The sequence below is a fragment of the Pseudorca crassidens genome, chromosome 2, assembly GCF_039906515.1.
Source record: "Pseudorca crassidens isolate mPseCra1 chromosome 2, mPseCra1.hap1, whole genome shotgun sequence".
Lineage (NCBI taxonomy): Eukaryota > Metazoa > Chordata > Mammalia > Artiodactyla > Delphinidae > Pseudorca > Pseudorca crassidens.
This window is the reverse complement of record NC_090297.1, coordinates 51,788,075-51,813,439: the sequence shown is the minus strand read 5'-3', so window position 1 is coordinate 51,813,439 and position 25,365 is coordinate 51,788,075. Positions and strand designations below refer to the sequence as shown.

General features: G+C 40.7%; 1 protein-coding gene across 8 annotated transcripts in view; it reads right to left on the bottom strand.

The window, feature by feature from the left end:
• The window catches only part of NFIA (nuclear factor I A), a 417,920-nt gene that overhangs the window by 377,384 nt on the left and 15,171 nt on the right, over positions 1-25,365 (bottom strand). For 2 of the 8 annotated variants that reach the window (XM_067726349.1, XM_067726352.1), the window contains exons 1-2: positions 19,202-19,336; positions 8,039-8,570 (exon numbers count right to left, since the gene is read on the bottom strand). In XM_067726349.1, coding sequence (XP_067582450.1) covers positions 8,039-8,570; positions 19,202-19,273 — 604 coding nt within the window. In that variant the 5' untranslated portion in view covers positions 19,274-19,336. Of the gene's footprint in view, positions 1-8,038; positions 8,571-14,004; positions 14,405-19,201; positions 19,337-25,365 lie in introns of those variants that run through there. The other 6 variants (XM_067726350.1, XM_067726348.1, XM_067726355.1 and 3 more) reach the window with 6 other exon arrangements.

Below are 25,365 nucleotides of genomic sequence, written 5' to 3'. Positions count from 1 at the left end.
GCTTTTATAACCCATAGAATATTTCAAAAATAGCCATTAAAATATTTACATCAATAAATATGCTCTGAAAATTGTTTCTGTTTGGAAACTCATAAGCTATTGGGACCACCAGAAACACTCATCAGAGACATCAAAGGTAGGCAGTATGGAACCTGATGGAGAGGACAATGGGGTGTGAGTCCTATTTTTTTTAATTGCAATCCTCTTTTGTTTCCAATTTAATCACTTTTATCACACACCTCAGTTTTCCCTTTCTGGGGTGACTGACATTCCACACCCTAACTTTCAGATTTATTAGCATTTCTTAAAAAAAAAGAAACTTAAAAAGAAAGTCACATTTCTATTTTATTTAATATAAGTTCAGTTCAGCAGCTTTTTAAAAAAATAAACACTAGAAGAATTCATACATAAAATGAATAGATGTAGTATGTTATAATTATAATCTTTTTTCTATTTACAGTTATAAAATTCATGTTGAGTGAGGCTTTGAACTTCTGCACTAAAGTCATTAAGAACTAATCTTGCCGCAGTTTAAAGAAGTGAAAATAAGGGCATTAAATAAATCCATCAATAAATCAGTTAGTCATTTAAGGGCGTTAAAATGAAACTTTTCCCTATTTTCAATTTTCTTCCTTTGTCTTTTAAGTTAAAAAACAATTTTTTAACTAATAAAATTCCATTTCTGCTTTCCTTTAAATAATTACACACAGCCATAATCACAGAAACTTTTGGAAACAAAGTAAATTTAAAACTTTTAAATCTAATCATCAAAGGACGTTAGAAATACATATCTCTTGTGCATATTTTAAAATGCTTAAAAATTTACCTAGTAAAATATTACATGCAATTCTGATTTTTAAAATAATGCTTGCTTTAATTCTCAATGGCTTACCAAAGCATCTAGAACCAATTCATCTAACTTCATCTTACAAAAAAAAATTTCTTAAACCTGTGTTATAATGCTTCTATTCACTAAACTTCTACATTCTAAAAACAAGAAAGAACAAGTCATTCCAGATTTTTGACCCCAACACTAACAAGCATGAGACCATTTCTCCCTCTTCTAACCAAGTGTGGCTTCATTCTGCGGCTAAAACCAAACTCCACAGTAAAATATCTCCGTGGGAAAGGTTTGGATTTTGACTTTTTATTTCCCCTTTGACTCAAGGTGGGTGTGTGATACCACTTAAGTGACATCCAACGCCAGACAACAGGATATAGACAGGGATATAGAATGGATCTGAATTTTGTTTTTAAAAGCATAGGATATGGAATCAGGAGGCCTGGGTTTAATCTTGCTCTGCACAAATCCCTTGGCACCTCTGAGACTTGATTTTCACCTGTCCAAACGGACAGTGAATTACTTATTTACAATACTCCTGTGAAGTTAAAGGAAAAAAATAAAAGAAAGCTACAATGTATGGCAAAACTTAGGACTGTACTTGCTGCAAAATAGACAATAAAAGTTATTTGTCTGGCTGCCTGCCTTCCTTCCTTCCTTTCTTCCATCCATCTCCTTCTCTCTACTCTCAATCGATTTAGGTCCAAAATTTACCACTAGGAAAATATGTGTAAGACATGAAGACAAAGAGTTTAAGACAAATAGTTTAAAGTTCTCAAAAAACATTAAAGCTATTCCACTTCAAACTCCAGTTATTATGATCATCCTGATCATTTCTGAGATTGAGATTAGCAATATATCACAGAACAAACTCGCCAAAATACGTAACACAAATGAACTTATTTCTCTCAATCTTATCTCATTTAGTGTCTCTTACAAACAGAAAAGCAAAAATATCCTCTGCTACAAAGTAGCAGCAATTTGTCATTTGTGGAATTATTCCTTTGGCTCATAAGCCATGTTTATTTCACTAAAGTATTAATAAGAAGACTAATTCCATTAGATAAAATATACTTTTACCCTGTGGAATTATCATACCAAAACATGAAGCACTGTTTTCTAATATTTTAGGAAATGCCTAGGGAAAAAGCCATTTCTATCTTAGCAGCAGCTGGAGAATTCCGGTAAGTTCAGGGACACCAAGGTTTGGATCAATCATTTCTATCTTACAGTTGCCTTAGCGGGAGAGAGCTAAAATGTTGACAACATTGTAGGTTACCCCTTAAAAAGCAAAATGGTAATAATAACGAATATCTCAATAGCCCCTTTTCCAAGTTTATGCATGCCACAGTGTCCCTAACTAGACCCCTAAACCCTACAAAGAATTTCTGCAAAACTTTTCTTTCTAACAATCTGAATAGAAACTCCAAAGCCCCCAATAGGTCTCTTAATCTGAAGCATACTATGCAAAAATGATGGTGAGATGGATTATAAAATTCTCCACTAGATATCCTGCTGCTTGGGATCCTTTTACAGTCATTACTTAAACCAAAACACTTTTTAGAGCATCTCCATTTGCCATTAAGTTCACGGTTTTATGTTTCTCTTAACAAAGCATGTCAGTTTATTCATTCTCTTCCTCCTCCACCTGACTTCTTCTTCCTTCCCCTGACATCACCTTCCAAGGCTTTACAATTTATAATATATTTAAAAGCAAGATCTGACCTCTAAACGACCATGGGGAAATAATTGCTGAAATGACAACAAACTGGTGTTTAGCACATTCAATGAACGCAATCTGTATTTTATGTTTTTTCTTCTATCCTAACCTCAAAATTGTTTTCAATAATCTATATTAACATTTGTGAGCAATTAGAATTGTTGCTGCTTCTGTGCAAGTTTTAAAAAACCGACAGGCTGTTCTGCATCCTTTGGAAGCAGCTTGAGGCCTTAACCAAGGAAAACAACCAGTCCTACTGTGTATACCAGTGACCACAACAAAGGCTGTGGTTTCTCCCACACTAGCCCTAAATAGGTTCAAATTAATGCTATCCATCACTGGGTGGAAAAGCAGACAAGGCAAATCCAAGCCAGCAGCATTGGGAAATTTCTTACCAACACTCAAACCTCTGAGCCATAAATGAGCTGACCTCCCTTCTACTCAAGAACACCTATACCTCCCTATACCTCTACACTCTCTATCCTTCAACTTCCATCTTCCTCACTACATTCTAGATAAAGGGTATTGTTACTATGTTCTAAATAGAGGATATTGTTACTATCTTCAAGTTATGCAGAAAATACTCAAGGATATAAAAGCCATATTTAATCTCAAGTTTGTTGATTGTTTGTGCTATCTCCCTTAAAGAATTAAAAGATAAACAGAAAGATAAATGACATTTTCTATAACTGTGTGCATATACCAATAAGTTACAGTAGATCAATCAGCCACAAAATCCACCTTTAGTTTAAGGTTAGAGTTTGAGATGGGGTGGTACTTACTGTCTTCATTAAATATCACTGTATATTAATCTTACCCCTTCTTTTTCCAAATATGTTTTTTTATTATTATAAATCACAGAAACTAACTACACAACTTTCTACTAAGGAGTTTATTAGGGTAATGAAGAAGTTTAATTCAATAATGTATAGTCTTGGATTTGAGTGTAAACACACATACACACAAACCCCTGTTAACAGAATATATTGAATATATTTTAGATATACAATCCTGCCACAAACTAACATGGTAAGTTACCTAAAAATTTAAAAATTATCATAATTAATTTGGCATAAAATTATAAACTGTAACAATCTAACATTATCAACTTAAATTTTTTTACAATTATTATTCTGTATGCACTGATAACCTTACACAGTTACACTGTGTTTAAGGTAGCAGCTTTTTAAAAAAAGAAATCATTCCCCCTACTCTAACCAGCACTCTGTGTGCAGCCTGGATGTGCACACACATGCACACGAAGCGCACACACGTTCCTACACAGACACTCCTAATCTTACACCTGCTCTGGAGCAGCAGGAAGTGAATTCTCAATCTGTCAACATGACCATCTGGTCTATCTGCATATCATGGCTTTCTCTATTACTATATGAAGGAATGGCAATCACGAAGCCAAATTACAACTAGAATGCACCTGAATGGGAGTCTCTCTCTCTCTGCTGAAATGGAATAATACGTGGCCTATCAGAGCAGAACTAGCAGTAATGTAAATAATTTGAAATGAGCGTTCAGGACAGCATAATTAAGTGGACAATATGGTACAGGTAATGTGGTCGTCAGTAACACCACTGTCAGGCTTCCAGGACCGGCACCAGGCTTCTCAGACACCGCAACTCTTTCAGTAAGCGACGGGACCTTTACTATTCCTGCTGAGCAACACTAAGTAAAGGTAGTAAAGGGAGACCATGGAAGCGATCCGTAACTATTAAACTAAAACACTACTGTGCAAACGCGTTCACTTTCTACCCTGAAACTAACAAGTACTCCTGCTACCATTAGGACAAGTTCAATTCGCTCCATCCCTGGCTAATTAGCAATTACAGCAACTACCTGACAAATTCTGGTCATGTATTAGTCTTTCAGAGTGAATTTTAAGGTAACTAAAAATACTTCCAATCTTAAAAAATTCCTCATCTGCAAAAAGTGAAGATGTTCATTGTGATTTAGCTTTGGGGCCTAATGCCACTCAAAAATTAGCAAAGGCCTTCATTGAATTAAACATAATTCTATTTGTTTAATTTTAGTTTTTAAACATCTCCACACAGCCACCTCAGCTTTCATTCTACCCGCAGCAGGTAATAACTATAAAAAGTCATTTTATGGCCTAGATACAGCAACCTACCTCTATCCAAGAGATGAGTCCTTAAAAAGTCTAACCTCTTACAAAATTTAACTAACTCAACAGAAAATCTTTCTAGAATCTGATTACATTACCAGAAGTTATACAGAAGCAGTTTAAAAAAAAAAAAAAACTCTCCAGAAAGTTCTCGGTTGAGTGCCTACTAATGAACAAAGGTTAACTTTATCTAAAAGGTCAAATGCCTGGTGGCTAAGGTTATGACCTTAACAACTTAAATTGTGACCTTGCCACGTGCCGGGTATATTGTAGATTCTGATACAGATCATCTGGTAAAGACTGGTCATAAATTAGCTTTACTGTTACATGCCCACAAAGAACACCATTTACCACAATACCATAATATCTCAAAGTTGTCATATGATACATGGGAAGAACGACTCAAAGAGAGACCAAATTAAAGGCATAAAATGGTTTTACTCTTTTATACTTTTAATGAGATGAAATTCTCAGGCTTATGGAATCACTCCGATTTCATTACACTTGTTACTGGTTATCAGCCACAAAATTCACACAGTTCTAATGCCCCTGGATTTAGAGGAGAAGAAAAAGGAATGCAGTTTATGTATTGTATTTTAGCGTCTCAATACGTCTTAGAAAAATCACCTCCGCTTTTAAAAAACAATTGATTCTGCAGTAACTTCCAGCATTTACATGTGCGTTCTAAGATTTCAACTTCCTTCCCAAGGAGAGGCTGAGGCATGAAGCAATAATTATTATATGCATTTTTAGAAAGAAAAAAAAGGATCTTCCCGTGGCCATCAAGGGGGAAAAATGGCATTTGGGAAGAAAAAAAATACATGTAAAAGAAAGAGAGGGAAAAAAAAGACTATAGGTGAAAAGGCCACAATGGTTTTGGCATGTTTCTTGAAGCACATTTCAGAGTCTCTGCCTCCTGCCAATACTGGCAAGTTCTCAAAACTTTTAAGGAGGTAAAAACATTGTTTAGTGTTTACAAATCTTCAGCATTATAACAGATGCTTGTCAAATCAGTTGTATGTGAGTTGACCGATCTACCTCCTATTTGTATTGGCAGCTTCCCTTCCACAAATAACAGGTCTCTAAATCTCTTAAATCACATTTGAGATATTTTCAGACAAAAGGCCTTGAGCATCCCTCAGACCCATCCTGGTGCGCACAGAGGCGCCACGGCTGCGCAGGGAGAGCCAATGGCCTGTACTTGGCCACCGTTCAGGCGACCGAGGGATTCTGGGAGGCGCAGGAAAACCGAACCGAAAGGTAGTCTGATCCACAGTGCTGGCAATAAATCTTTCATAAGCAATAAGGATGCTAACTCTCCTAAGCAACAGTCTACCTGCCATTTTACCAACATCACCCTTCAGGTCATTGAAACCACAGCAACTATGATGGCTCAAGGGATCTGGAGCCACAGCACAGGCACAAACTGTCAATAGCGAGAGAGAATCCAACGTGAAACGGCGAGAGCGAGGAAGGCCGTGTCTCTGTGAATCTAAGGGAAACGTTCACATCTAAAAATTAGAAGAGATGCTGCTCACACCAATAAACGCATAACAGGTATTTCGCTTTGATGTTACCTTGTAAGGAAGCACCTACCATGATGGGCATCACCCACTGACACCTGCAATTTCTTATATTGGTCCATTAGAGCATTTATTATGTTATTTACTTCTCCAAATATCAAAGAGATGAAACACAAGATTTTTAGAGAGTGCTCCCCCAAAGCATATAATACCCACAACTTTTTTTGCACCTTGTCCTAGTAGATTCTCCACTTATATATGCAAATAAATTTTGAAAAAATTTTAACTCTGCTTTTTCAATAGACAAAATAAAGTAACAACAATAGGGTTAACAGGGAGTTAAGAAAGGGCCACTTGTTCCTGTTCAGAGGTCATCTGAAAGGTGCTGCCTTTTCGTTTTCGCTACCCAGAACTGGCTAAAGCAACAGGCACTTCTTATAATTAAGTATACATTTTCAAAAACCCAAATAGTTGAAACACTTACAGATCACATCCTCTAAAATACTCATTTATCCCCTGCCAACAGAATGCAAATGATGATGTGACATGCTTGCAAAGTAAATTTCTCCAGTTTCTTATGTAAGGACGGATGGATAACAAAAGTTCTCTTTCTAAAACATATATTGAGAAAAATAATAGAATAGGATATCAGATGACTTCTAAGAGCTCATATTTTTAGAATTGAAAATGTTTTGCAAAACAATGGAGTATCGCTTTTACAGGTAACATCTTCTCTGTCCTTTATGAAAAAAAAATACATGAACCCCAAAACAACCTACTGGTAGGATTCCACAACCTTCTTTCTTCCATCTGGCTCAAGTAACTGCCATGAAGGTAATCTAGCAAGACCGATATGTACATATAAAAAGTCAACAAGTTTCACAAGACCTGAGCTTTCACGTAACACAATGAGCCTTTTGTCTAAAACAAGATGAGAGGAACAAAGTAAAAATGCATTATTTTATCCAGTCCTCAATAGTTTTATCCTGAATGCTATTCTGCATGCTGTAATATGCACAGGTAAAGCATGCCTTGAAAACCGCCTTGGAACAATAAAGAATTTTATTACAAATCAAGCAACTCACCAAATCAATTATCAATATCTATTTCTCAATGTGCTCATGAACTATACAGGTTCGGTTACTTTTAAGATTAATCTTTCCATCAATTACTTAAAGAATTGGTTTGTTTTTTCCTTTAGCTATTGTAAACAACACTAAGTATTCCTAATACAAAGCTACTAAGTTTGTACTAGTGTGATTTCCTTTTCCTTCATAAATGATCAGCGATTTGATAGCAATCTTACCTCCAACCTCTTCTTAATTAGCAGGGGGGTTCAAGAGACCCCAGTAGATAAAAACACTCCCAGAAGAAAAGCAACTAAAAATATTGCCTCACTACCAAACTAAACGCTTTTTAACTAGATCACTTGCCAGTTAAAACAGACTCTTTCTTACAAGGGTTTTTATAAGACTTCTCTCACCCCTCATCAAAAAACGTGATTTAAACATATCCCATAACTGACTACTAACACCTCTGAGAACACTACTTAGCGTTCTTTTAACTACTTAGCGTTAGTTAAAAGAACTAAACTTAGCGAGAATGCTCTCCAAGCTATGCTTTTCCACCTGAATGAAGGTGGAACCTCAAACAATGGAGGATCTGGCTACTCTGATGTTGGTCTACCTTGGATACCACACCGTCCATGTGGACATGGCCTGCCGTAGGGAGCTCGGGAATGGCCCAGCACATACAGAGGTCATCAGGAAAAAAAGCACACGCGAGAAAGTGGACCGACTTTTCACCATTGCACTTACCTGCTGCATGCACAAAGTATGCCAAATATAAATCGAGTTCCTTAACAGAAACCCCTATGTGATGGGGCTGGACACAGAGCCCTGGATTAGAGCACTGCGGGGACTTTACAAGGCGCTCGCCATCAGTACTTTCAAGCGGAATACCTTTAAATAAAATCACCATAACAAGGTCCAACCTCCAGACTTTATCTGCCTGGCGGAGGCAGTCAATTCTTCGCATCTTGCCTTTCTGGTCTGGGTTGGAAAGAACACAACACGGAGGCTTTTTCCCTGTGACTGTAAGAACAAAATCCTCTCGGTACTCAGGTCGGATATCTTTCCGCAACTTGGCCAGAAGTCGAGATGCCCACTTCTGCTTGACCTCTGGTTTTTCACTTAGCAACTCATCCTTCACGGCTCTCTCTTCTTCTTTTGACATACGCTTTTCATGTTTTTTGAAGTATTTTCGTTTTCGGGCCTGCAGGTTGAACCATGTGTAGGCGAAGGCTCGGACGTGGGGCAGAAGTGCTTCGATGAAAGGATGAAATTCATCCTGAGGAAATGAATGAAGACAAAAATATAACTATAATGAAAACAAAAGGCAACAACGCTTCTTCAGGTGTTCACCTTTAAAAAAATATATCCTTATTTCACTTGAAATTTGATTCAAGCATTATGTTACCAAAATCATACGTGGGATCCCTTTGGGAAGTCCAAGAGGGGGGAAAAAAAATGCATCGGTATCATGTCTCACAATCTTAAAGAAGAAAACTGTTAAAAAGTAAAAAATGTTTTGTTATGTTCACGGAAGTGTACCAGGTTCTATTGTCGGGCCTAGGTCCCAGGTTCCTTAGACAGTAAGTGAAGTTTATCGAAATGTTTATAACAACATATAATCTTAACCCTATTTCAAGGAAGGCATATCTAATTTTGCTCCAGCCTTGACCTCACTACTTGTAGTACAGCTAGGGCTCGGCGGCCAGATTGGCAAATCCTAAACATTTAGATGCCAGTCAATGTTTATGGAAGTCTAGGAGCAAAAATCATCTCTACGATCAATGGAAACAAAGACTTTCCCCTCTAAAAGTAGACTCTGATGTAGACTCTGATCTGTTTCTTAGTCATTTTGGTAATATCTAATTCCTTTCTAAGTATTAGTTACACACAATTTTTTTTAGTCAAAAACTTAGAAAAATTTGGCAGGTCCATATACAAAAGAAGAGATGGATTTGATATTCACCAGACTAAAATAAAAGATCTATGTTCAAGACATAATTGCTGATATTATAGAAATGAAACAAAACAGGGAAAAAAGGAAAAAAAAAAACAAAGAAAAGCGTACAAGCCAGATAGTAAAGAATGCGTCACTGTGACAACACGGTTGCAGCTAAACACATTCAATTTACTGATCTGATTGTGAAATACCTTCAGTAATAATCATTCCGAAAAAACAGAATACTCATTCAAATTTTGAAAATAATATTTCAGGCTTTTTCTCACAGAGAAACAGGGAACCTGGTATATTCAATGTTTACGAGACTCCCGGGAAACCCTCATGGTTGCCTCTTAAAATCCAAGTAATTTGAAAATAAAATTGAATTTAAAACATTTAAATTTTTCTTACTGTTTTATGGAAAATGTTTGATTCTTTTACTTGACATTTTCTTAGGAAGTAGAAATATAAAATTAAAGAAAAATTAAACAGTAACTCCACAAAGCTTTCTGAGTACATCTAACTTTTGATTAACCAACCCACAGTAATCTTACTAATCTTAACTTCTCTCCACCGCACAACCCTCCCCCCAAAAGATAAATTATTTACTTTCAAATAAATGAGGATAAGAAAACCAAAGAGATATTTGATGACTTTTTTTAAAAGGGTGTAGGACAGACAAATATAAAATGCATTCTTTTTTGGTTTGTAATATCCATCTAAATATATTTTGGAGGCACAAGTAACTGTAATGTCCAAAATATTATTACTATTAAAGCAATTATTAATTTTTAAATGTTCAAATATAAACTGAGTGCTTAAAATTGGTGAAATACTTTAACAATCAAGCCTGTTAAAATATTGTAAGTTATAATCAATCACTTAAACACTACATATGACTTTTTTTTTAAAGTAAGGTTATATTAATATAATACACACTAAATCATTTCAATAATCAACATTTTTTTTTTCCTCTCTCAACAAATTTCAGGCTCCGTATTTCAAGTTTAGGTTTGAAAACTGCTCTTTTTCAATAAAAGAATCCAAAAGAGAAGTCAGCTTTCACAACACATGTGCATTCTTTAAGTGGAGAAAAAAACAGAGAAAAATACAAGAATTCTATTATTCTTCCCCATACACCATTAGCACTTTAAAATTTCTGATGCTTCAGAATCTTTCCTATTGCCGTACTTTAGAAGAGAGAAATGGGGTGGGGGGAGCATTTTTCAAGTCACAGTTTATCTATAAGGTATACGCCAAACTGCAAAGCATTTAAACATTACTAAATTCTGAGCTCATCCTTGAAATGCTCTAAAATACATAAATTTGGGGTTTGAAACAGTCCTTCACGTTGACTGATTTTCTCATATACACAAGACATGCTAGGGACCAAGGCTCTGTGGAATTATGCAAAGAACGCCCGGAGTCTACCTTAACTACAAAGTGAGCTTTCACCAAAATGAGGATTTCATTTTAAAGTCTCAGCCCCATTTTAAAATGCAAAGAATAACTTAGCTCCAAACAATTCATATTTATGTCAAAACCTTGTCATATTAAAGAGCTTTATTAATGATGATAAACATTTAAAATAAACCTTCTAATGTGACATTTAAGTGTTCGAAGATACTCCCAATATGCTTCTCAGAGAACTGCGAACTGCGTGCATTCGTGTTCAAAAGGATTTTGTTTACCTGCCAACCAACTGCCCATATATCTCATCATAAAAATCCTTAAATGAGGCCAACTATCTCAACTAATCATTAAGAATAATCTAAGTTCCCAGTTTTACATCAAAAGTATTTACAAGTTATTACTCCCCAAAGGTCTTAAGAATGTGCCAATAAAAGTGCACAATATTTTGTATGACTCTTACTCACATACACAAGGAAAGGGCTAGTTATACTTCTCAATGCACAATTAGAAATATTCCAGAACATCAAAACTAAAGAACATCATTCACTTGCAGGAAATGCCCAGGCACAGCATAAATTAGTTTAAAAACAAAGCAGTATGCCCTTATAAAGCATGTTGTTGCACATATCTCCATAAGCTATATAATATTTCAAAATATTCAAGAGAAAACAAAGAATATTTTACGTTATGTACTCAGTGAGAAAGTTATGGGCCACCAATAAAAACAAACCTGAAAACCTGTTTCTAAAGTGGTAGGACTTTGAATCAGCATCTTCAACGTTCATCTGTTTGTAAGTAAGCCAAGTTTCGGAACCACGGAATGCTGATATTTTTGGAACTACTTCTTTCAAAGGTTCACCTATAAATTTCTACTGTTACCATTCTATGACCGGGTACATGATTTGGTTAAGATGTGTCCACATGGATTAAAATACGATGTCTGGAATTTTCCTGATAAAGTTTTTAAAAATTGCACACGTATATGGATTTTATTCTTTCATTTAGAGTAATTTTTATCACTGCGCTTTACTGGACTTTCTTTAATGACCAATAAACTACCTAAGTTTTTCTTTTTAAAACTGGCTCTAAAGCTTTATAAATATTCCGGCAAGTTAAATAAATTGTGAATCAATTTCTAAAAGAAGAACTCATAAAATTTATGGCCCTCATTCACTATTTAGTGTACATTTTCTTTACAAACTGTTACACTAAGTAAGCGTTTCTCTTAGTGGTGTTTCCAGAAGAAGGCCTACTAAATGTCACTGCCAAATAGGTTTAAAAAAAAAAAAAAAACTTTCTTAATGTGATAATAGCTCATGAACCAAAAGAATCCAACTTTGTTAAATACCTGACTATGCCCTGGGCCTGCATGGGTACACAGGTATCCTCATGTATGCACCATCCCAAAATACAAATTTATCTATTGAGAGCTCACTGGCGAAGACGCTAATGTGTCTGCTAAGGTCCTTCCCCACTAGGGCAGCACACTGGTATTATCTACCAGTTCTACGTGTTGCAAACTTTTGCCAGCTAGAACTTCAGCCTTTGAATCTCAGCATTTTCACTGTAGTCATAACTCATTCAAATTATCTTACACTTTGCATCTTATCCATATGCAATTGTGAACCTTGCCAAAACTGGTTGGAAAAGTTTCATTCCATACTTCCACGAGTTACTAAAATAGGAACTTTGGAAGTTTGTTAGGGAAAAATAAAAAACTTTTACAATAACTAAAAGCAACTGCTATCCATTATTAATGCTAGGCCTAAATCCCAAACAGACCATTTCAACATAGAAGATGCATTTAAGAGTCTTCTGAGATCAAATAGCCGGTAGATGACTGTTAGATATTGCAATAAGAAGGCATGTCATGTGGGAAATGAATCCAGAAACTAGAGAGGAGAGAAGAAACTATGGATACTTTTTAGTCTTCCAGAAAGTATTCCGGTTAAACCGTTATCTCCTGCTAAATGAAAGCAAGAGGTGGTAGCAGGTTTTTGAAGGGAGTGGTGAATAAACATTTTATATGAAGCATACAAACTTCATCTAGGTGATTAATGGTCAGATCGCAATGTACCAAAACAGTATGAAGGCTCACACTTTTCTTCAAAAAAATTTTAGCGCAAGATCACTTTAGCTTCATGCCTTTTACTCAAAGAAAATAAATAATATATTCAAAAGGGACCAAACTTGGGGCCGTGAAGTAGCAATATTTTGCCTGGGGGTGGTGCAGACAAGGGAGGGATGGAAAGGGAGGGCATGGAAAGGAGAGGCGCTGGGGCGACAGAGACCCACGCTCCGAGTTAGGTCGGAGGGAAAAGTTGCCCCCGTCCTGTGCGCTGGGCGGCCCGAGTCGCGCGGCAGCAGCGGGAGGCGGCGGCGGCGGCGGCGGCGGCGGCGGCGGGGGGGGGGGGGGGGGGGGGGGGCAGTCGCGTCCGGCCCGGCCGCCGCTCAGGCTCGCGGCCGGTAGCCCAACTCCGCCCGGCGCGCCCCGGCCCGCGGCCTCCGTCGCTCGCCGACCCGCGCAGCGTGGGCTCGTCCCGACACCGAAACTTTCGCTCGGGAAAGCGAGCGGGCGACTGCCGGCGAGGACGCAGGCTCCACCCGGCCGGCGCGGGGGGACGCGGGGCCACGCAGCTCCGCTCCGCCGAGCCCCGGGACCGGCTCGCCGCCGCCCGCCCATGCCCAAGGGGCGCTGTCCCGGCGGGGGCCCTGGCCCGCGTCCCTCCCGCGGCCGGACCCCAAAGGCTGACAAACAATAAACAAAAGTAAGAGTTTGGGGAGGCTGCTGCGGCGCGGGCTCAGCGGGCGGGCAGCGGGCGCGGGGACCCGAGTTCTCCCGCAGCCAGGGGTGCAGCGGCCCCGAGAGTGCGGGGCGTGCTGGGGGCTCCGTCGGCGGCCCCCTCCCCGGGCGCCGCGTTAACTACAGAAACCGGCCTCGCGCCTGCAGAAACGCTGAGTCCAGATTTCAGCGTGTCATGGGCTGCAACCCCGCCGAAACACGTGCGGGGCGTCCGAAAACACCGCCGTTCCGCAGTCAATCGCCCCGATATTAATTAACGCATTAATAAGAGGGCGCCATTAGCCATGTGCCCACACAAATGGCCGTGCAAGAGGAATGCACCCGCATGGAAACAAAGTTACTTTCTTAAAGCTGTATTTCTCCACCACCCCCCCTCCAACGAGCATACGCGCACACACACACACACACACACCGAAACACGCGCAGACACGGGCACACCCCGAGACACATGTCCCGGGCCCTGCTGGCGCCGGGGTCCCCGGCACCCCCGGCCCGGCTCCAGGTCGGCCCCCGCCACTCCGACCCCCACAGCCCCTCCGCATCCAAACAGCTGCTTACCTGGGTGAGACAGAGCGGAGAATACATCACTGCCCGGCGGTGGGGTGTGCGTGTGCGTCTGGGTGTGCGGTTTGGAGGTGTGCGTGAGTGCGGGTGAGAAAGGAGAAAGAGGGAGAGAGGAGGAGAGAGAGAGAAGGGGGGAGAAAAAAAATCAAGCCTGCTTCTTGCGTTCACATTTCCAACTCGGCTCAACTGCAGCCAGCCAGCGCTATTGCCGCTCCATGAGCTGAACTTTAACCCCGCCTAGAGTTTCCCTACACTCCACTATACATGTCTACTGTACGCGGGCGTTAAAGGCATAGCGCACCCTTTCCAGCTCCCGCGCCCGCCGGCCGGGTGCCCGCGAGCTGCCCGCGCGCCCGCCTCCGCCTCCGCTCTGCACCGCACCGCACGGCCGCCGCCCGCTCGCGCCGCCGCGGGGGGGTGGGGGGGGCGGTGTGGGGGAGGGGGCGGCTGCGGCGCCGCGCGGCCAGCCGGGTCCCGAGCCTCCGCGGCCGCTCGCGCTCGCTCCTCTCTCGCTCCCTCGCTCGCTCCCTGGCTCGCTCGCTCGCTCGGCACCCCCCTCCGCCCCCCCAGTCCCCGCTCAGCGCATTACTGGGTAACGCAGTGAGGAGCAGTTACAGTCTGTACTCCCGGGCAGCTATAGGCTGCCACAGGATGTGCTTAAGCAAACAAAACTACTTTTCCTCGTTCCCATCCCCCAACCCCCGCCGCAGACCTTCGCGGACCTCGGTGGAAGACTTGGGCAACTTTGCCAGGTTGCCCTGCACCCCTCGGTTCGCTGCGTGGGCACGTAGAGAACCGCGGAGAAGGCGGGGGGGGGCAAATTTGCATGTATGCAAATATTTTTTAAAAATCAGACCTCCTAGGTAACTTTTGTTCCCTTCTGAAATGCGGTACGGCTCAAAGCATTGTAGTCTCTCCAACGAAGCTTTTTGTGGGAATAGATCGTCGGCAGAGGTAATTATGCACAAAATCCTGCAAACTTTGTGCAGCTTCAGTCCTATGGCCTCCAGAAGCGGGGGTGGTGGGGGAAATTTTCGCAAGGAAGATTCACCGGATTTGGGGGCTGGGGGGGGTGGTGTCTGGAGAAAGGGAGGCGGAGATTAACTAGCTTTCTCCCTCCCAGGACTGTGAAACTAGTGGGTTTGAACACAGACGCCATAGAAAAAGTTCTATCACGTTCAGAAACAACAGTGGTTTAGCTATGACATCTTTCTCTTTTTAGGAAGAAAAAAAAAATGTGAAAGGGATGTCCCCTTAGGGAAGGGAGATATTCTGGTCCACAAACACGTGCCCAGAACTGGACACATGCTATCATTACTGTCCCTGTTCCTGAGACACCTCTGGAAGGGTGCCTTTTAAGAATCCCCTCTTTTTCCCTCCCCCAGGTAATAGTTCTTAAAATGGAAAAGAGCTTCCTGCAATTATTTTAGGTTTGCTAAAGTATTGTTTTGGCAAAAGAGGGGGTGGTTTTTAGGGTTTGGCAAGTTGCCAATAAGCCTGCTTTTCCAGTTTTTTTTAACCTCATATTTTCTCTCTAGGCTGTCTTCACTGATGGGAAAGAAAAAAAAAAGTATACCTCCTTCCTCCAAACCCCCATCCCATTTCTTCCTCCTCATCTCCCTCACTCTAGTTTGCAGCCTGCTGCATTTTCTAATCCTTCTCAAGATTCCAAAAGGAAAGACGACTGTATCACGTTAAAGGCTCTGGCACACAGACAGGGGAATCTGCACCTTGGTAGAGGTTACACAGCTAGAGAGCCTCTGAAAAGAGGAAATTACTGTAGGAATGCCCACTCAGCATGTGAGGGTGAGGTGACATGTTAAGGCCACTCTCATTCAGACTCTCCCCCACCCCACCCCCTTTTTAAAAGTAAGGAGCAAGAAATATGCTACTGGAGAAAACAAAGTTCTCTGAAATAGTCTGCATCTTTCTAACGTGATTTTATGCTTGTTCTCCAGTTACTTTATTGCCAGAATAATTCCTGAATTCTCAAGAGACCATTTTCACACGCGCCCCCCACCCCGCTTCTAAATCTCCTTGGAAAACTCTGATTATTTATTAAGGGGTGAGGGGAAATAATGACTTAAACCTTTAATGAGAGAGCCCCGTCTTCCCAAACTACACAACTGCTTTTCCTTGGTTCCTCTTGGATTATCAGTAGGGGAGAAACGTCCTAAATGTCAAGCCGAATAACGGAGACAACATCCCTGGCCACGAAAACCCTCGCTGGGATCTATAACTTCAACGCGCTCCAAGTTTCCTCGATAGAAGTTTCTGGCTGACGGTTCCAACATGTAACTGAGGCACAGTGAGAAGTTATTGTTCCGAGTGTGTACTCTTGGGAAGCTTTCTTCCAGAGCAGATTAAAATCTTTCTTTTGGTGTGTTAAAAGATAGACTTCACATCTGCCTCTTCCCAAAACAGCAAAGATGCTGACTTTTAATTGAATCTCAAAAAAAAGGAAAATAATTTTTTAGAAAGGGCTGGCACGTCGCCCTGGTTTAAAAAAAAATGGGGAAAGAAATTTAATGCTGCTATTTCTACTTTGAAAACTTCTTTTGTTGCAGCAGTGGATGTGCCCGCGATTTCCAGCTTTCTGCGGTTAGCAATATTATCTTAAGTAACTTTTGGCGCCCTTCGTAAGACTTTTGGATATGGGACGATTGTTTGCGCCCTCTAGGCAAGGGCTGGATCCAAGTTCAGCACCAAAGCCCTGCACATCCGCTCCTGCTTTCTCTCCTACCTCCGCCAGCTCCCGCTCCCTCCCCCGCGGGAGGTGGGGGGGTGGGCCGGCGGGGGAAACACTACAAAGCACAGTTCCAACTACAGCCTTTGGAAACAGGACTGCGAAAAATACAGTAGAAGAGTTACAGTTACAGAGAGGCTTCTGGTAACTTTCTCTCCAACAGGCATAAATTTAAACACACAAAGAAACAGATGTTCCTCAAAGGGCAGACTGGGGGTAGAAAACCTTTCCAACCCTCTCCCCTACGTCCCAAGTTGCAAAAGTAAATCCTTGTCCAGAGTTCACAAAGATACTAAGACCCTTGAAAGAGAACAGGGATGGAGGGCGAAGAGAAGAAAGAAAGGATAGTAGAGAGAACAGTATAGGAAACACAGGTGAAGTACAAAAACTAGTTTACTGCAATCGTATAAGTGACCCATTGTTAGGAAGGATAAACCCCTTATTGGAAATAACCACTCCAGTCATTTATTTTGCAAGTGCTAGGCGGCTGCCTTGAAATGGGATTGTCTCTGCGCAAAGGAGGCTCCTGTCATGCTCTCTGCTATCCATATTCTCCCTGGCACAGAGCCCAGCCTTGCATTTGCTGTGTTTTATTTGCAGAAATGTTACCTTGCCAGTTTTAGTGAAATCCTCTTAGATATATAAATTATGTCAATAAGGTTTCACTTATATGTACATCTCAAATACCTCTCATTTTGGAGGTTACTTAATAGGAAGATCTTATTAATATGATTTAGATTTTAATGTACAAAGCAATGAAGGTAAAATTGGGGTTTGTAAGTGACAACGCCATTTACTCTAGTTCCTACCAAGACTAACTTTATTACTAGCAGCTTCCAACATTTTTCTTCTCTAGTTTTTTGACCTACAGTCACTTGTGTGCAGATTTTCTTATATGCATATATTCCTAAATTGAATCATGTTCCTGAACTGAGCATCCAAGTGGATTCTTACATCAGATTTCCAGGCCAGATTTGATTAGAATGCCTAAAGCCCTGGGAAATAGCTCAATGGGAATTTAAGCCAAAGATGGGAAAGAGCCTATATTATTTTCCATTCACTTCCCAACAGAATTAGGTGTCTACACAGCTCAGAGGGAAGGAAGAGATGGATATATTTTAGTCAGAGGCTGCCAGTTACTGTCTCCAAGACAAGCTACCGCAGTTGGTTTCCACTGGATTGGTGTCAAAGACTTGTCCAAGAGTCCAGACTCCAGCTAAGAGTTAGCGAGTCAGCAATCTTCCACACACACCCTCCACAGGGGTTGTTGTGGTAACAAGAAGAAACGTGAACTTGGCCAGTCTCAAGATCCTATTCGCTACTGACCATATATTTAAACAGAATTCAAGAAAAGTCAAGAACAACACTCTCTTTCTCCCCATCTTCCTTTCAAATGTATAAAACAGCTGTCAGTCCACCTGTGAAACAGTCTCTCTCCCTTAAAACTGTTGTTTAGAGTTCAAGAGAGGCTTGCCTATTCCTTCAAAGTACCTGAAAAGCCAAAGCTTCTAAGATAATCAGAGTAAGACGTTTTGCAAGGCTAATTGTGCAATATATTACTTCCCAAAGCTCACTACAGTCCCAGTTTTCAAGCCACACATTTTTAAAAGTTGAACCTCACCTTCCACAACCATTAACAACTTCCCTGAATTTACAAATAACAATTCATGCAAAGTTAAAGATTTCTCTAGCAGAATTTTTTAAAACTTTTCCCAAAAGGCAAAGAAGAAGGCATACAATTCACGCAAAACAAGACGAAACAAAACCCACGCTGTTTTGGTTTTTTTTTTTTTCTTAAACTCGAAAACTCTTTCCTATTGTGTTTGCTAAATCCGGAAGAGCTTGTAGCTTTGACAGCTTGAACCGCACCATCCCCTTCAGAGTCGCAGAGAACTTCAGATCTTCTCTGCCCGGCCCCCTCTGGCTGTTGCGAGCCATTGTACACCCATGCTTGGATATGATTGGATAAAGCTTTTGTCAATCTCCCATCTTGTCCCATTGATTAGAGGATCGAATAGTCAATTACTCTCTGGGTCCAGACATTTCTTTTCGGGTTAGGTTGACTGCTGAGGCCAGACGTCTTTTTACAGAACAGAGCACGTACAGGATTTTTTTCCCCCTTCTGGAACCGAGCAAGCGCTAGGAGGAAAAAAATCTGTCAAGCTCAGCAATTTTTTCAAATCTCGGGGAGGAAAGAAAAAAAAAAAGGAAACCCGGTCCCTGATGCACATAGCAAAAAAGAAAGAAAAAAAAAGCCATCCACAAAGCTACATCTTTAAAACAAAACCATTACAATAGACATTTACCCAGCAGTCACTTCAATGCATATGCAAGCTAGAGAAATTTTAAAGTCTTAGCCATTAAACAAAATCATTCTACCATTATTGTTTATAAAACACATATCGTATAAACGCAAAATAGAAAGTTTAAAGATGTACCACGTACCACTGCAATGTAAAAAGAGTACGTGAGAAACTTTAAAATGTTCGGACGAATTGCTTCATTTGTTGTCCCCATTTTTTTTTTTGCATGAGAAAAGATATCTAAATAAACTTGGAACCGTTGAAAACCCGGAAGAGATTTTTTTTTAAGCTGTTGGCCAATTGCAGGCTTCTTGGAGATTTTTTTTTTTTTTTTTTTTTTTTAACTCCAAATCAGGAGGCTTTTGCAATTGCAACGCGCGCTCTCTGCCTCTCTCACTGTCTCTCCTCTTTTGAAAGCGATCCAACCCCGGCTGGCTGGTTCTCAGATTCTCTCTGGTTTTGCCTTGTGTGCTTTGGATTGTACGAGACTTTGCAGAAGTTGCCATCGATTCGCAGTCCCTCTCTCCCGTCCCTACTCCCTTGTTTATTTCCGCAATCGCTGCAATTTGCATAGTAACCACGCAGGAGGCGCCGGCGGCTGCCTGCGGAGGGGGCCGGGAGGGGGCAGGGAAAAGGCCTTGCCCCCTTCTCCCTTCCTCCAGTCGCTCTCCCCGCCAGTCTCCTCCTCCCCCACGGCGTGTGGCCAATAGGAGCCCCGGCATTCAGCGCAGGCTCCGGTCGGGACACCGTTCGGAAGAAAAGCCCCTGTGTTACTAGGCCCCGCTCTCAGGGTGGTGTTTTTGGCGCAGTAGTAGATCCCCGGCTTGCGGACCTCACAGCCGGTACTAGGGAGATGTGAGGATATAGTACCTTTGCCTGCGGTTGTGCGGGTTTTGCACGTTTTAATCAAGTCTGCGCACCTGCTTTCTCGGTTTCTTTTTCCACAACCTCTCGTGAGTTATTAGGCTAGTTCATGATGGTTAGTGAGAGATTTAACCTTTATTTGCACTGGTGTAGACCAAGAGTTAAAGATCCTCTTTGGTTCATTAAATCAAGAGAGTGCAAAATGTCACAGAGAACTCGCAGTGAAATAAAGCTTCTGCTCCAGGTTCAGAAAGGAAAAAGCGTTGACTCTGCTCTCTGCAGATGGCTGACATAAAATTGTTAGGTGCGCTCTCTCAAGAATAAAGCTCTTCCTTTAAAGCAGGAGATGCAGTGAAGTTCTAACTTAATTGCAATTGTCTGGTTTGTCAATATCCTTACAAAACCTGGGTTCCACAAAGTTTAATGCACCCCTCTACCTCCCATCCCCCCCAAAAGAAGAGCTGTAAGAATCTCGACATTTAAAGGGGGAGGAGGGTTAAACCACAATTATTGGAATATTAAGTCCTTCATCTCACTGATTCATCTTATTAATCCAGACCCTTTAAGATCATGTAATCAGGATATTTCAATGTCAACCTTTCATGTGTTTGTTTTAAACAACAAACTAGCCATTGATGCAGTGGTGGTGTGGGGAGAGTGTCCCTTTAATTGGAAATCTTCACAACCGGGCTATTGCGTTTTTTTTAAATGTGTTTGCTTTACATCAGTTAAGTAGCGTAGGACGTTTTGCTGAATAACTGAGTTACGTGAGAATGTGTGCTTAGCTCACTTGATAAAAATTATCCAATAAGAAGTCAAGAGGAATAGGAAGCAACCTGGCAGTTGTCTGATTTTCTTAACTGTCCTTGGTGAAGGTACCTAATTAATTAATAACAGGACCTTGCACAGTTAAATTAGAGGTTAGAGAAACCTCCTATTTTATTTTGAACCACATTTTTGGCTGTAGGCTTGCACTTTACAACTCGCTAACTGATGCAGCATTGCTGGGAGGTTTAGTACTGTGGCTGCCCTTGGTGTTAAGCAAGCTTGGCTGTTCTGGTCTGCCGCTGATAGATTCAGATATTGTCTGGCTCTAGGAAGTCTGTGGCATTTAATCCTGGCCTCCTCCACTGAGCATACATTTCCACTTGGCATACTACTTTCACCCTAGAAATACACTTGATGAGATGTAGTGGCTTAAGTAAAAAGAAAAAATAATTTTTTAAGTAATCAAAAAAGTTCTAAGCCTAGTTCACCTGGTGCTAGGGCTGTGTGATCTTGAGATGGTTACATAACACCTGTAAAATAGGACATCGACCTATTGTGAGAATGGAGGTCTGTTTTGTCAAGAGCTAAGAGCCTTTGAAATGCACAAGAGGTATCACCTTGTATTGCATTGCTCTGTAGAGGCCATGGTCTGAATAATTCCCAATGCTAAGCAAGCCAGGCCTTGTCAGTAAGTGGTAACAGTGAGTTTTGTGTACAATGTCTGTAGTTCATTAACTTAGTCTAATGTGGTAGGTTAGTACAATTTCCAAAGTGAACTTTTATATCTCCATCTAGTTAACAACATAGTATAGGCTTTGGAGTCCAACTTAGGTGTTAATGTTGGTCCTACTATGTGACTCCAGGCAAATTATTTCACCTCTGTAAGCTTTAGATTCCTCATCTGAAAAAATGGGACATATTAAGAACATTTGTAAATTACCTAGTACATTATATGTGGTCAATATACGGTAGCTATAATAATTATATTATTACTGTTTAATATGTACCATGTTCTAGGTACATTGAATGTGCTAGCTGGGGATACAGAGAATAAGATATTATCCCTGCCTCTAAGAAGCTTTCAGTCCAATGGCAGAGACAAGACATAAAGGTAAATAACAATGTAATGTAATAAGTGCTATGTCCAACTTAGATATACATAAATGGCAATGGGAACACAGATGACTGATTTTGCCTGGATGTATAGATAAAAAGCTAAACAAGGGAAATGACATTTGTGTTGGGCCAAAAGTATGAATTTGCCACGTGAACAATTGAGGGGCAGGGCACTCCTGTCCAGGAAAGCACAGAGATGTCAGTGTATGCAATGGGCCAGAGAATGGGGATGGGTTCGATTGTGGCTTGTTGCTCTAGCTAGTATTAGCTTGTGTTACAGTAACTAGAGATGTAGTTAGAAAGGCAGACTGAGGCAAGATGGTGGAGAACCTTGCGAGCCATTTAAACTTTTGCTTGAGGGACCGGGGAGGCATGAAAAGTATTTAATTAAAAGATAGACAAGGAAAGATTTGCAAATTAGAAAGATCATGCTAGCAATGGAGGCAAAGAGACCAGTTAGAAAAAGGTGAGAGAAGATAAAGTCTTGAACTATATAGCATAGCAGGAATGAATGAGCAAGAGAGAGAAAGGGGGGCAAGAGTAGAGGGTAGGAGAGAGGTGAGGAAGCAAGGGAGACGCGCCATTGATATTTACTTTAGGGACTCTGATCAACAGGGACAACTTAAGAGTGCAATTTGTCCAGACTCTCCCCAAAGTTCAAATATCCACCCGATGTATAATAAGACCTATTAGTGAAAGAGGCTCTCCTTACCCCACAAATTGCCACATCTATATCCTTAAACCTACCAATATTAAATAATTTTAAAATAAAACAGTAACCATAACGATAGCTCACATAGATTGACTGTTTACTCTCTATTAGCTCTTCCCACACCCTGAATTTGTGTTCCAGTAACTTCAGCCCCACTGAAAATCAGCTGCACATTGAATAGGGTGATTTTGAGTCGTCAACCCCATTGAGAGCCTCATGTTTCCACATAGGCCTGTTTTATGCCTTGAAAATAGTAGGCTCTTCCAGGAATTCTGCTTTGTTGACCCAAATAAAAACTTAATCCTCTTGCAGGGCATTGATATGGAGACTAGAACATCAGAGTCTTACAGAATTAGAAACATGATTCAGAATTGCAATATTTTTCTCATAATAAATTTAAATTTCCAAACTAAGTTGAATGTTGAACACACAGATATATTTCACATTTTCTTGATTTGCTTGGTAAATCCTAGATCATCCAAAGTACTTTTTAGGCTAAGTAATCAACACTGGCATTTAGAGATCTAACATGGCAATATAAAGGATAAATACTAGAAGCAAATTTAAATCTAGGATTTGATGAGGCTTCCAAATAAGCAAGTTGTGGCAGACTATTGTCTCCCTTAAATCTGTTCTCTATTTTTGGAGACATAGATGAACAGTTTAGAGCCTATATTTCCCAGCCTTCCTTGCAGATAGGCATGACACATGGTTAAGTTCTTCTCAATAGAATGGGAGCAGAATTTCTGAGTCCAAGCTCCATGTCACTTGCTTCAAAGAAATTTCTTGTCAATTTTTGACCTAAGGACTGCAGTGAGGCTATGTTAGAGACTGAACTTCAGTGAAAAAGACCAGGACAACGCCCTAGGAGACAAGAGAGCAGCAAGGTAGGAGAACCTGTGTCCCTAAACGACCTCATGGAGCAAAGCTGCTCCTCCAGCCTAGATCATATTTAAACTGTTGTGTTCTGAGGCCTCTGATATAGCAGCCTAGCCTTTACTATAACTAATAGTCAAGATTATAAAATAGTCTCATGATACCTTTGGATTTCTCTCTAAAATGTTATGGTTTTCCCCCAACTTGGTACAGATCACATTTGGTTTTATTATCACCCTCCTTTTCCAGACTCTCCTCCTGCCTCAATTCTCTCTGATACCCCCTCGTCCCATCCACACTAAATGACCCACTTTTCTCATCACTTTCTGAACACACCATACATGTTAATTCGTCTCTTCCCTTGTTTGTGTGCTTTTTGTCTGTCCAGAAATCCCTAAAAAATGGGTTCCACTCATTTTTTTTCGAGAACCAAATGCTGCTTCCCAACTCCCCTGGCAGAATCCATCAGTCCCTCCTGCATGTTCGATAATGTCTTATCCTCACCTCTAGGACAGCTCTCTACATATTGTATATTAGTTATTTGTTTGTCCATTTGTCTGCTAGACTATGAGCTCCTTGAAAGTGTGATGACTTCATTCATCCTTGTATAACTACAAGCCAAGTGCCATAGTATATCCTCAGTAAATGTTGGTCAAATTCACATGTGAATGAATAGATGAACAAATTGTTAGCTTTCCAGCCTTGTAGTCTGATGAAATACAGGGTCAGGAGTGTGGCTCATGCGAGATGTGGCATCATGACCAGGTGGAAATTTTAAGTATCAAAATAGTAGGACATTGAGTTTGTCACAGGCCTTCCACATATGTTCTCACCTTTACCTTTCCTCTGGATAAGTCAGCCATTGTCATTCTCACCACACAATCGAGGAAACTAAGGCTCAGGAAACTGTAGGGGTTACTCAAGGTCATTCACATAGTGAGTGGTTGAATAGAATTCAATTTGTTTAGCATTCCTCCCCAAAGCTCTAGCTATGATGTGTCTGACTTGGGAAAAAGTTCAGGCTTCAATTTTTTTAAGTACTGTTTTAACAGTTAGTGGGCTCTAATCATAATCGAAGGCAAACACATGGACCCATCCTTTTTATTAAAAAAAAAAACAGCTTTATTGAGGTATAATTGATATACAAAGAACTGCACATATTTAATGTATACAGTTTGATGAGTTTGGACGTATACCAACACCCATGGTACCATCACCACAATCAAGGTAATAGATATATCCAGCACCTCTCAGAATTTCCTTGTCCCCCACCCCAACTTTTGTTTGTGGTAAGAACATTCAACTTGAGGTCTCTCCTCTTAAATCTTGAAGGACACAGTACTGTATTGCTAACTCTAGACACTAAATTGTACAGCAGATTTCTAGAACTTATTCATCAAGCAGAGCCGATGAATAACGTTGAATAACAACTCCCCATTTCCCCCACCCCCAGACCCATCCTTCTTATCTTAGACACACACCATAATAAACTAGAAATTCCTCAAGACCAAAGACGATGGTGCACAACTGAGCTGCTAGGACAACCAGAGAGAGGAAATCTGTATGATGACTAAAGTGAAGGTAGCAAAGTACGAGTTCCCAATTCACAGAAGAAGAGCTGAAAGGGACCTCAGAAGTCTCCAACCACCACATTTTACAGATGATAAAACTGAAACTAGCAGAGTGAAGTAGCTAGCTCACGGCCACACAGCTGGTAAAGAATTAATCCCCAGTTCAGTGCCAGTTTCATTACATCATGCAAGGGATATTTTGCAGGAATGGGAAAGGAGTGAATAACTATCTCTGCTATCAAAGTTGAAAAGAGGCCTGAGAAAGTGAAGAAATACTGTTTGTGAATCTGATAAGAGAAAGAAAATGGTTAATTATCTAAATTGAAGGGACAGCTATAAAATCCAGGCAGGTACCTGAAAGATTTACCTCTACGTGCTCAGACAGTTCAAGGATAATTC